Source organism: Anas acuta, chromosome 1 (genome assembly GCF_963932015.1).
Source record: "Anas acuta chromosome 1, bAnaAcu1.1, whole genome shotgun sequence".
Classification (NCBI taxonomy): Eukaryota; Metazoa; Chordata; class Aves; order Anseriformes; family Anatidae; genus Anas; species Anas acuta.
In genome coordinates, this window is record NC_088979.1 from 15,071,527 (window position 1) to 15,085,468 (window position 13,942).

The 13,942-nt window shown below is 36.8% G+C and overlaps 1 protein-coding gene across 4 annotated transcripts in view; it reads left to right on the forward strand.

The window, feature by feature from the left end:
- DYNC2H1 (dynein cytoplasmic 2 heavy chain 1) overlaps window positions 1-13,942 on the forward strand; it is a 170,378-nt gene that overhangs the window by 97,980 nt on the left and 58,456 nt on the right. For all 4 annotated transcript variants that reach the window (XM_068670205.1, XM_068670216.1, XM_068670225.1 and 1 more), the window contains exons 81-82: window positions 1,539-1,747; window positions 2,621-2,725. In XM_068670205.1, coding sequence (XP_068526306.1) covers window positions 1,539-1,747; window positions 2,621-2,725 — 314 coding nt within the window. The remainder of the gene's footprint in view (window positions 1-1,538; window positions 1,748-2,620; window positions 2,726-13,942) is intronic.

A 13,942-nucleotide genomic window follows, 5' to 3' on the forward strand; every position in this document is an offset into this window, starting at 1 on the left:
TTAAGGAAAGTTTTCTCACCTTTCTAGCCTAACCTTTCTGAATGTCTCTCATTTAGAATTCTTTATAATGTGAAAATTTTTCACAGTAATTTTTATAGATTGGCTTCTTTGTACGATTGTTTTGTTTGGAGTGGTGTTTTTCTGCTTAAAGGCTATTTTGGAAGTATTTAAATTTTGCATTTGAATCTTCACTGGAACACTTGTGGACCATTTCAAAAATATAAACACCCAGAACTATTCACTTAATCTCCCAAGTCCAAAGGAATAAGTAGGAAATGCGTAGATGAAGTCATCTGTCTCCATCCCTTCCCAGTATGAGCTCCTCCATACGTTGAATGAGTGTAAATTGAGTGAGCATGAACTCCTTTGTAATGAAATTCATTCTTTAACGGAACCCAAGTCATTTATCTGTTAAGTAGCTTAGTAATTCTTCATTATAGTTAATGATTAATATTTAGTTTTTATATAATTTCAAAAAAAATAGTTAGGAACTGATATTTAGAGAAAGTTTACAATCTTTGACTTAAATGAGATTTATGGACGATTAGTAATTCTGGAATTGGACCTTAGCTACACAGACTTGAAATGTACAATGCTATAAAAAGCTTGAATCATTAACTATCAATGATAATCATTAATCTAATCATTAACTATTGCTGAGAAGATATGGTTTCCTATAAAGGAATGATCAAAGTGCTTGTAGTAGTACACCAGTCACCACCACCACAACAAGAACAAAAAAAAAAAACACAACACCAAAAAACACTTAAAATAATATTTTTTTTTTTTTTTCTGGAGATTTTGAGAAGTACCTTTCTGATCAAGCTTTCATATTAGAAAGCTATAGGGTATAGATGTAGTTATTTTTCCTTCTTTTTATCACAGTTGTCCAAAATAAGTTATTCTGAAGTTGGGAGATACAGCTATGCCTGAAAAATGTAATTGCAACAGAAGTTTGACCAGAAAATTAATTACAACATGGTTAGTTTTATGTACTATGTGGTATGATTTATAATGATATAAAAAGTACCTAAACTGAACCTTTTTTGTTTGAAAGATGACATCTCCAACAATGCGATCTATTTAACACATGATCTGGGTTTGGTTCAATGAGCTTATTTTATGAGATCAATGTGTAGAAATTTTGAAGAAAATATATTATTTACAGCAAAGGAGCACATAATTAAAACTTGAATAGCATAATCTCTGAAATGAATAAATCAATTTTTTTATTGTGTATTTTATTGTGTATTGTTTATCATTTATTGTGTTGCGCATTATAAGAAAAAATACTGCAAGAATTATGTAATATTTCTAGTATGTTTTGAAACATAGCAAATGTTATATCAATTACAAATATTTACAAACTTATTGAAGCTTCTGCAACTTTTATTATTTGGCAATGGAGATGAAGAACAATTAGAAATGAAATGTTACATGTTTTTGTAGTTTTTTTTCACTGAATAACTACAATGTCAGAAAGAAGTATTTATAAGGCCATTCTAATTGATACCAAACTAATATTGATATATTTATAGGTTCCAAAGATTTTCAGTGGGAATTTGTGCACGGTTTGTTTGAAAATGCAATTTATGGAGGCCGTGTAGACAATTACTTTGATATGAGAGTTCTTCGGTCCTACTTGGAGCAGCTTTTCAATTCAAGAGTCATTGGCAGTTTAAATGCTAGAGGCAAGAAGATTAGTTTCCTACATTCAATCTCTTTACCAAATTCCTGCAGTATTTTGGTATGTATACATCTCCTGTTATCTTATATATGCATTGAAGTAAGTTGTTTTCAAGAACCATTGTATTTGCAAAGAAGGACAGAGATATGATATATATGATATATTCTCCAGTTATTTGAGATTCTTTTGCACATATCAGTAGTTCCTAAGTTGTCAGAACTATTCTGCTAGTCTGTTCAATCAGACTTTTTTATGATACCTGATTGGACTGTGGTGCAAAGCAGCATAGCTATGGAGAACTAAATAAAAGAAATTGGGTCATCTTATGACAAAGAAGGACCTCAGTAAATTTATTATATAAATTTATATAACTTTTTATATACCTTGTACGGACTGTTAGGCATTCCTACAACTTCTGAATGAAACAGGAAAATATTAATGTATCTCCTTATTTACAAAATATATCAACATTCTGACATAATTTGTTGGCATGCTGTGGACAACGTATGACATTTTATTTGGAGATAAAAATAATTTTTTATGCAGTATTCTGGAGGTCAAATTATTTCACTTTATATGAATGATAATATCTTCACAGAGATTTAAATAGAAGTGTGTTCTTCATTATATAAATATTTTTATAGGCTATTCAAACTCCAAATGCTGAAATCTTTCTTTCTGTTTTATATTGTCATTAATGCTCTTAATTGCTTTTTAAATGCTTAAATTCTTGTTGCTCTTTTAGAAAAAGAAACACTGTTAAAAAAATTTTTTTTAATAAACGAAAAAAAATCCAAGATACATGGGTTACATGCACTTTAATCTTTGCGTCATGCAGCACTTAACAAAATTCTTGTTAACGTACACTGTTAATTTCATTAAATGAAAAAAACAATATCCTCAGTTATGTTTATTCTGTTATTTCAAATGTAGGATTATCGTCATATTATTGAAAGCCTTCCAGAAGATGATAAACCAGATTTTTTTGGCCTGCCTGCTAATATTGCACGTTCATCACAACGTATGATCAGTTCCCAGGTAAAATTATGTTTTTCATCTACCTCTGATTTTTTTCTGCCTTTAATGTAAACTAGAGAATCCAATCACCTGTTCATAAACGTGGATTTCCATAGGAAAGACTAAATGGAGGGATTATGTATTTAAGACATAAATATATAGGAGCTCCTAGATACGACACAGGACCCAAGGGAATACATTTTCTTGTACCAGCAGTGGGAAGTCAAGGCCAAAATGGCAGTAATAGCTAGTGTTCAAGCATCTGATTCCCACTACTAGGGTACCATAATGCAGTAGAGCATGGATCTTCCGCAGGTCCTGTGTTTTATCTGCCTATCCGCACCATTTTCTTAGACAACATACAGAGACTCGAATGGCAGTATGTGTAACAGTTGGATTAAGCCACTAAGGCCTTTAGTTTTGGAAGGAGTTTGACTAACAGTGGCTGTACCTCAGTCTGAGTTGAAGTTAGGCAATACTTATAGGCAGATCAAATTAATGTTGTCCATCCTTTGCTTATTCTGGTATGCTGGAAATTCCAGTAATATTCAGCTCCAATATGGAAAAAGTTTTGCACTTTGAGACGAAGCTTTAATTTTTTGTTCTATAATTTTTGTTTTCATTGCTTTTCTGTTGAAGAAAATATGGATGAGAGCATACAATTACTGCATAAGTACAAATCGTCAGTGATTAGAGTATTTTATTTGCCTGGTAAATGAATTATGTCAGGTAACATTGAAAATTGATTGAATTGTGAATCTTATTATCAGAGCTGTGAAGAGACCTGGTCTGTATATCAAGACTCACTTTAATTTTCTGCATATCCATAGCATGTTGTCTTTTATAGGGAAAAGTTACAGGGAAATAAAAAAAAAGATTAAATTAATTGGAAGTACAGTGCATCCCCTATTATTTAAAGATTTAAAGTTACTTTGTTATATATAAAAAATGTTTGCTCGCATTTGCTTAAAATTGGTATGAGACCTTTTAACTGTAAAATAAGTAAATAAATCTTGCCTTTGAGTATTGCATTTCTTGAATACCAAATATATCACTGATAAATTTGTTTAAATGTGTCCATGGAAAGCTATGTTTTCAAATGATTTGTTTTATTATTAGGATATGGTACTATAAAGCTTCACAAAGATATCAGTACAATCAGGGTGCATAGGATAATACATTGAGCTCAAGGACTCCTCCTCTGTTAACAAAGCCAAAACTTGCACAGAGTCTCAATGTACCTCAGTGCTTTGTCTTTATCTGATAGAAAGTGTTATGACTTCAAAATGCTATCTTGTATAATACCCATTTCAAATATCTGTGTTCTTTGAAATCGTATTTAACATTTCCTCAGTTAGAAAAATGCCTTCATACCAGATGGAACACAGACCACAAAATACAGTGGTTTTTAATGCAATTTGAAAACACGTGAAAATATTTTCCTTATATCCTGGATTATTCTATACCTATGCTAGCATTAAATCGATTCTGAGAGGCTTATTCAATATCACTTTAATATTTCTCTTTGAGTATTTCTATTGATAGCTTTGCATCCTAAGCCTTTAGATGCAATTTCAGAGTGCCTATGCTATGTAGTGGAAGCACTGAATTTATGGAATTTAAAACATTTGCCCCTCTTAAAAAAAAAAAAAAAAAAAAAAAAAAGTGAGAAAATGTACTGGTTATTCAACTGCTTATCTGCTTATTAAATTAAGAACAATTTTTTTTACACCTTATTTCTAAACATACTGAATCCAAGAACTACTGCTATTGACAAGCCCTTGACAAGAGTGAGTTGAAAGGCTCTTTTATACACAAAACCAGTTACAGTATCTATTTTTTTGCTGCATCACTACAAAGTGGACAAATATTAAATATTTACTTAGAACATCAAGAAAGTTTCTTGATGTAGCTGCTCTCCTAGATTCTAATGCAGTGTATTGAAAATGAAGTGGTTGGTAATCTTCACTACAGAAGACAATGTGGTAGCAAAAATGCTGTCAAATTGAAAAACTGACTAAATGTTCTAAATATTTCTTCTTTTATATTTAACAGTGAATAGATTTTGTTTTAAAAGCTTCTTAAAATCATTTACATAGACATCAACTTCGAATACTGTCAGATACGCTATAAACTGTTGATTTTTTTATATGTTGCAGCTATGCTTATATAACTTGTTAAACTTCTCAGTTGTTAAACATGCTGGTATTTGAAAATAAATCCTTAGTAAACCTCCACAAAATCAGAATACATTCAGAGTTACTGTGTGAAGGGAAATAGAAGGCAAACTTCTCCCTTACATCCAAATTTGTACTCTACTGAACTGTTCTGTTGAAGCATGGATTATAATTTATAAATTCTGGATTGTAATCTTGAAAATATGAGATTGTTGATGTAGATAAAATGAGAGATTTTCTCATCCTTCCAATAATAGTTTGTTGTATTTCTTTAAGCCTTATGCAATTTAAGTAACAAAACTGGGAGATATTTTTTATAAACTGAGTTTCTATAAAACTATCATTGTACCGCCATTCCATTTCTGGTAGTTTGGTAGTCCTAGGTCCACAGATGATTCCATGGCACACAATGTAAAATTGGATGATTGCCTTCTAAAACCTGGTTGGTTGATGGTTGGTTTCTTTTTGGTCAGCAAGCCAGAGCAGAGAAAAGCTGAATGAATTACAGAAGTGAGAAATAAATTGGCACCAGCCCAAACAATCACCCTGTTACTAACACCAGAAAGACTGAATTTAATACCTTCTGTGTCCTGTGCTTCACCAAATCCATGCTAAATATGTGGTGTATTCTCTTATAATTTATATCTACTATCCCATATAGGTTCTCATGTACAAGACATTATCCTATCTCAGTCTATATTTTTACTAACATCTTCTTCCTTATGTGGAGATGCACGGAGTTGTACTGTCTATCCTACTGAGCTGGAGATTATAGAAGGCAGTTTTATTTAAACAGACATACTTTGAAGTCATTTGTCTAAACCAACTGACAGCAATTGTGACTTCCTCATCTAAGTGTTTACTTCAAACCTCAGAGACTATTCAGATGTACACTGTTTTTAAGTCAATTGCATTTAGCAGTCTTTTATTGTTTCAAAATATTTCAAAATAAATATTAAAATACTTAACACTGATATATGTTACTAACTGTGAAGTTGTACTAATGCAATTCTTTGATAAGAAATCTAATTTCTTTTTATCATTTTTTTCACTACACAGGACAGAGAGCTTAGATAATAGACATGTACATTTGCCATAGACTTTCTATGAATATTATTTATGTTTCGTGCATATGAATGATAACTTATGTTGCTACAGCATCACATTTTTCTGCTGTAGTAGAAATTTGCTGCAGCACAGTGCAGCATTTTGCAGTTATGCAGAGATCTCCTACTGCACTGCTAGTGTTTGGGTAAGCCTAAACCATAGCATTAAAAAGAAATGGACTTTTTTCAGCAATATAAAACACAATTATTAACACAATTATTGAATATATTTATAGCTTTTGTTTTTTTTTGTTTTTCCAACAAGAAACTTCAATTCTAACTTAAGACCAGAATAACACTAGCTATATTATTTTAATATTGCTCATTACTCATTTAATTGTTAGAAGTTATGTCTTAAAATGTTCTGTTCTGCTCAATTCAGAGCATATTAATACTGCAAGCATCCTGGTAAGAGCCATTTTCTTTTTAGAAAATATTTGACTTAAGTATATATATGATCTTTTCAGCAGCATGACTTAAAATGTTTTTCTAGATTTTGTGCTTAATTGCTTTCTGTAGATAGAGCCAAGTTAATTTTTAGTGGCTGTATTTCTAGAGTTCACTGTGTCTCTTTGGTTCTGCCTCACGTACTGTTACAAGACACAGCATCCCATAGGTTGGATATGACTGCGAGTAATCTCCTGTCTCTTGCGATGTTTTTCCTGCAGAACAGTGCAGGCAAAATAGAAAACAGCTCAACTGACAATGCAGCTACAACAGTCATCATAGCTCATCCTGTTTTGTTTCAGGCAGAGACTTCAGGCACAGCTGCAACTCTAGTTCCCTCACGCTCACCAGGAGTAGTTACCACTAGGTTACTGTCATGCTCCTTTCTTGTGATCTGATGAACACTGTATTTTTGCCTGTGTATTGGCCTGTATTCAGATGGTTTAATCTCCCAGTCTAACCTATAATGTCTAACCTATAACTAATGATTACAGCAGTCTATTAAACTATGTAAAGGTCTGCTTAGTATAAGGTCCCATAATTTGGATCTTTCTTTAGTCACCTTCTTACAGAGCTGCCTCTTGACTCCATTGTAGTCTCTTATTTTGGGACTATATTTCTCATTTTTATGAATCCTTATGAACCTATTTAATTCTTTATTGTAATTTTAATAGAATAATAATGAAGTGCATTCAACAAAACACCATTTATTGTATGAGATAAATAGAATTTCTCCATACTGAAATGTACAGGCCTCTGTGCGTATTTTTACACCTTGGAAAAGCAATTAAGAGCTACCTTGTTCAGTGCAGGACTTAGCAAACAAGTGTGAATTATCACCACTAAACACCATGGGCAGATGAAATGAAAATGCAGAGACATTGTTCTGTCTCCTTCCCTTCTTTGGACAGCAGACTTTACTCGTTACAGGCACTCTTAGGAGAAAGTCTTCTGTTTCATGAGTCCATCAAATCCTGTCAAATGGCTATGCCTGCAAATGAATATAGCCTACACAGTAGCTATATATGGTCAGCTGAGCGGTTAATCAAAATACTCTTTAATAATATAGTAAATCACTTTGTCAAAAAGGCACGTCCAGTAGCCAGCAGGTTATCCAAGACTCCTCAGATATGACAGCCAATAATAATCAACACAGCTAGCATTTAGTTTACTTACTATTAATTTTTTCATAGAATACTGTATATAATAATAATATCTCTGTATCAGGAGTTGATGAATGGTGATTCTTTTACATGTGTAGATTCATTATGCTTCACAGAAATAAGTTAGGCTTTATCATAGAACCATGGAAAGCTTTGGATGTGAAGGGACCTTACAGATGATCTAGTTCCAGCCCCCTGTCATGGGCAGGGACACCTCCCACCAGACAGACCAGGTTGCTCAAAGCCCCATCCAACCTGGCCTTGAACACTTCCAGGGATAGGGCATCCACAGCTTCTCTGGGCAACCTGTGCCAGTGCCTCAACACCCTTGTAGTGAAGAATTTCTTCCTACACTGTCACTACAAACCCTGATAGAGTCCCTCCCTTTAAGTACTGGAAGACTGCTATAAGGTCTCCTCAGAGCCTTCTTTAGGTTAAATAACTTCAAATCTCTCAGCCTTTCTTCATAGGAGGAGGTGCTCCAGCCCTCTGATTGTCCTAGTGGCCCTCCTCTGGACTCTCGCCGACAGGACCATGCTGCTGTTCATATGTTGGAGGCCCCAGAGCTGGATGCAGTACTCTAGGTGATGTCTCACGGTAGTGGAGTAGAGGGGGAGAATCCCCTCCCTCGACCTGCTGGCCATGCTTCCTTTGATGTAGCCCAAGACATGGTTGGCTTTCTGGGCTGCAGCTGCAGCCTTCTGGCTCATGTTTGTTTTTTTATTCACCAAAATTTCGTATCCATCATATCTCATGAGACAGATCTCAGTGAGGTTGAAGAACATATTTTCATGGACAAGTGAGTACACTTTTCTTACACATATCATACAAGGAGAAAGAATAATTACAGTCTCTCCATATACACTAGTACAGCATCTTGAATCTTCTGTGTTCGCCATCTCAGAAACAGCAAATGGAGGACAAGTCAGTGGCTTTGCAGTTCAATTTTTACGAACTTTAGTGAGCAGAGTTGGGAGGGCTGTATATGCATAATTGACTTCTTAAAGTTCTTCAAAGTGCTTAAGGTCTTTATAAAATTAAACAATCTTTTGAGCTTCAAATTGTTGAAGAGTCCAGAGACTGTAGTTTCTTGCCAACTTTGCAATGAAATACTATAAAATTATTTGACACTTTATATACCAATTAAAAATGTTGAGCTGTGAATACTTAAAACTTCAAATAATTGGGTTCTGATTTATTTAAACTGACATTGCTGGAAGTCTTTCACCTGCTATTTTTGTACTTCTTCATTTTACGGGCTTTGAACCTAGCCAATGATTTTGCAATAGCTTTGCAATAGCTTGCTTCAACAACCAGTTTCAGAAAAATATTGTAGTCTTACATAGCGTCCAAATCTGACTAGCATTTTCTGTGGTAAGGTAGAGAATATAAGATAATTTAATTTCCCCAGATGCATTTCTCTCAAGCCCAGCTTTAGATTTGTCTTACCTATTTTGTTTCAGAGAGAGTGATGCGAATCACTCTCACTGCTCCCAGTTAGCCACTCCATTATCTTTATTATCTGAAGGTGTTTGCAGAAGGATGGTTCCTTGAGATACTCCTTTTTCTTTTAATCAGAGATACTTATCTCAGCTCCTTTGGTAATTATTGACTCTGCCTTAATGTCCCATCTAAATAACCTCAGAATGTCTTCATGAATCCATTTGGTATTCATGAAGACACCATTAAAAAGGGTTGAGTTGAACAATTCCTGTAATTTTAATGTGCTTTTTTCTATTGTTAACAAAAGAGACAAATTTACATTTGACATATCTAAAGGAATGTCTCTCCCATCACGTTATTCTCTGAGTGCTTTCTTCTGGCATTCTCTTTGGACTTTGGTTGTTGCTGCCTGACAAACCTAGTTAATTATTAGGTTAACAAGCCTTGTGGAAACATCCCAGCTGTGCAAACAGGTATTGTGACTCGTGGGATGCTGCATCCACTCCTGATATGAATATCCCTATGGCCAGTTTGGGTCAGCTGTCTTGGTTCTGTCCCCATCTAGCTTCTTGTGCACCCCCAGATATCTCGCTGGTAAGGCAACACAAGAAACAGAAAAGTCCCCTGTGTGAGCATTGCTCTGCAGCAACTAAAACATTGGTGTGTTGTAAGCATTATTTTTGTCCTAAATCCAGCACCATACAGCACTATACCAGCAACTAGGAGGAAAATTAATTCTATCCCAGCCAAGACCAGGACAAACTACCAAAGCAAGTGACTGGTTCACTCAACTAATTGTGGCATCCTTAGGCAAGGCCATCATTCACATTGTCGAAAGAGAATAGGCCTTTGAGACTGACCTGATGATACCTGTCCACTGTCAGGAACTTTTCTAGAGTGAAGTTTAAGATTGACACATTTTTTCCAAAACTTTATTTCAAAAAAATGTAAATGACACTTTAATTTGAAATTGATGCATGAGAAACAGGGAAAGCCATGCATACCGATATAAAATGGCATGAAAGGTTGGAGTCTGGGATAGAAAGTTTTTTAGATCATGTAATCAGAGAAATTTGTTTAGAAGGGACCTCTGGAGTTTATGTAGTCCAATCTCCTTCCCTTAGTGGACCTGTTGCCAACACTGACCATAGCTTTGTCTAGGCACATCTCGGAGGACCTCTGAGGAAGGAGCTTCCACGGCCTTTCTGGGCAGTCTGTGCCAGTGCTACACTTCACAGATTGTGAACACTTCTTCATGTCCTGTTTGAACCTCCCAAGCCACAGCTTATAGCCATTGTCTTTTTTTATGTAGTCTGAAACTAGTAAGAAGAGATTTTCTCCACAGGCTTTGCAGTTTCCCTGCAAATAGTTTTAGGCAACTATCATGTTATAAATGAGAATCCTCTTTGCTAGAATAAACAGGCCCTTCAGCTTCTCCAGGTTCACATGTAGTAGGATCCTGACTATTTTGATAGTTCTGCTACAAACTATTTCCAGATTTTTAACATACCTTTTGAATGAGGGATCCCCAAAGTGAACAATGGTTTTCAGATGTTGCCTGTATAAGTAGAAATGGATAATATCCTCAGCCTTCCATTTTATGAAGGATATCATCAAAAGATTGGCACCACCTGATTTTAAAGCTCTCAATTTATTGTATTGTGCACTCCTGCTAATTTAGTGTAATCCACTGATTTGTCGAATATTTACTGTATGCCATCGTCCAGGTTGTTCATGGAGAAATTGAACAATGTGGGCTCAAGTATCAGCCTGCACATTTCCTTCTCACTAACTGCAAGCCAGATGCCAACCCTTGATTCCTTCCAGCATTCCAGCCAGCTTTAAACCCAGTCCATTCTTTGAAATCATGCTTCAAGCCTGTGCTTCCTCAGCTTCCAAATAGAAACATGGTAGGAGAGGATGTCAGCAGCTTTATTAGTGTTATCCCTCACTCTTCTCATTCACATAGTCAGTCACTTCATCACAAGAGGCATTTCAGTTGATCAAACATCCTATGCTCTTGGTTAATCCATGTTTGACTGTTCCTTATTCTCTTCTTTTTCCCTCTGGTGTTTGGAAGTGGATTCCACATGCATGTTCTCCTTGATCTCTCAAGGGACAGAGATAAGGTGAAATAAGCTGTTGTTCCATGAATTCTCCTTCCAATTTCTTGAGTTGGGCATGTTACCCATCTTACCATGAGTAAGGATTTTCCCTGATTGTCATGACTTTTCATGTGCAGTACAGAGCAGCCTTTCCATCACTTTGGTCAGCAGCCATAGACAAATCTCATCTAGATTTCATCGATTTGAATACATTCATGATTCCTAAGTATTGTTTCTCTTCCAGTATTTGCTATCCATTTCTTTCCATGCAAGGAGGCCATTGAATACCTTCAGACCCTCCCTCACTTATGGTCTCTTCCATTCATGAAAAGCCCAATGTTTTCTTTGAATTTTTGCATATGTGTTGAAACACACCTTACCATTAAAGTTACTTGCTAGCCACAGACAGGCTTTGTTTTTTCTTATTTCATCCTAAAGTGCTCTAGTAGTACTTCTATCTTCCTGCTTTGTCTGTCTTTGATTTTGGTTCTTGTCTGTTACCTTTTTAGTATTTATTCCAGTGAGAAGCTCCCAAGAATCCATTAAGACTTCTGAAAATCCAGGTCTTTCTGCACATTGAGATGGTTTGCTCTGAGTCTTGCTCAGAAAAACCTGCATTTTCCTCCTTTTTAATCAGCTGAAAGTCATGTGTTGTCCACTAGGCTGTCTCTGATTTTACTTCTCCCTTATGTTTACTTCCCAGGTGATCTTGATAGCAATTTCTTGAATAGACTGGTGTCAGCTTTCTTAAAGTCCAAAATCTTAACTCTGCAGTTTACCTTATGCCCATTGTTAATATGTATAAAAAAGTAAATAATTCATGTCCGTATTTGCAAAGTTGTCTGTTAACTAGGGCTTTAGAAATTTCCTTTAATGATGTCATAATGAATAGAGTACAATAAGCAGCTTTTTCACTTTGAAATGTAAGGATACACATTTACAAATGATGGTATTAAAAAGGCTTCTCTGACTGAAAGGTAACTCTTAATTCAAGTTAAAATTGAATACAATTGCAGGTCTCCTGTGAATTTTATTCAGGCTTTTAAGATATGATTCCCATAAAAGAATTGTTGATGCGATTCTTTGACATAATATAAAGCTTGTGTTTTATTTCTCAGTAAAAATCTCATCTTGCAGATCACTGCCATAAATATCAATTTAGATATGTACTGTAGTAGAACGCACATTGTTATAGGGAGTATTTAAAAGTGTGTAGAAATGACCTATCTCTGTATTTCACACTTATTTTCATATATTCATACCATGACATTTCATACTTAGCAGGAGTGGCAGCTGAATCACTTGAAAATTTAAGAGCTTGTTCTAGAAGAAACTCAACATACCAAAATAGCATTCACATATTATATCAGAATGACTTAAGTAAATTATGGTATCTGAACAAAGTCAGATTCACGAATTCTGGCAAAAAAGTGTCTTGCCTGTGTACTCCAGAGAAATTACACAATCATAGAGACCTCACACTGAATGCATTGTAGAAGAGATTGCTTAAAAAGAAACAATTTAACAAGATCTGTTAGAAGCCTAGAGGAGTAGTCTGGTGGTTTACCAGTGGTAGGTAGCTCAGCACCACTCTTTCATTCCATCTTCTTGAAAGGACAAGGGCAAAAATATGACTAAAAAAAGTTGTAGACTGAGATAAGGACAGGGAGATCTTCACGGATTGATAGAATCATTCAGGTTCGAAAAGACCTCTAAGATCATCTAGTCCAACCTTTAACCTAGTACTGACAAGTCCAGGGATGGTGACACAACCACTTACTTCCCTGGGCAGCCTATTCCGATACCACACAACCCTTTCAGTAAAATTTCTCCCAGTATCCAACCTAAACCTCCCCTGGTGCAAATTGAGTTGATTTCCCCTTGTCTTATCACTTGGTGCTTGGGAGAAGAGACTGATCACTCACCAAATACTGTCACGGACAACACAGACTCACTGGAAGGGAGATTAATGTAATTTATTACACACTGCTATCAGACTAGACCAGTGAAAACTGAAAACAAACTAAAACCACCCTCCCCCCCCATCCACTGACCGTTGCCTTCTCCCCCTGAGCAGTGCAGGGGAACAGGGAATGGGGGCTGCGGTCAGTCCGTGGCGCTTCGTCTCTGCTGCTCCCTCGCAGTCCCTCTCTGCCCCTGCTCCCCGTGGGGTCCCTCCCATGGATGCCGTCCTTCCCAAACTGAGCCTGCAGGGGCTGCCCACAGGCTGCAGCTCTTCAGGAACTGCTCCCACACGGCTCCGTCCCACGGGGTCCATCCCCAGGAGCAAACTGCTCCAGCACGGGTCCCCCACGGGTGGGCGGCAGCTCCCCCCAGATCCCCTGCTCCTGCGTGGGCTCCTCTCAACGGGCTGCAGCGTGGAGATCTGCTCCATGTGGGACCCATGGGCTGCAGGGGGACAGCCTGCTCCACCAGGGGCCTCTCCACGGGCCGCAGGGGAACTTGTGCTGCCTTGTGCCTGGAGCACCTCCTGCCCTCCTGCTGCACTCCCCTTGGGGGCTGCAGGGCTGCTGCTCTCTCAGCTCTCACCCCTCTCTCCCAGCTGCTGTAGCACAGCAGATTTCCCCTTCCTTCAATCTGCTCTCCCAGAGGCCCAAACAGCGTCGCTCATGGCTCAGTTCTGGCCAGCAGCGGGTCTGTTTGGAGATGTCTGGAGCTGGCTCTGATCTGACCTGGGGCAGCTGCTGGGCTGTGCTCACAGAGGCCACCCCTGCAGCTCCTTGCCAAAATCTTGTCCTGTAAACCCAAACCAAATAGCAACTTAGATAACTGCAAA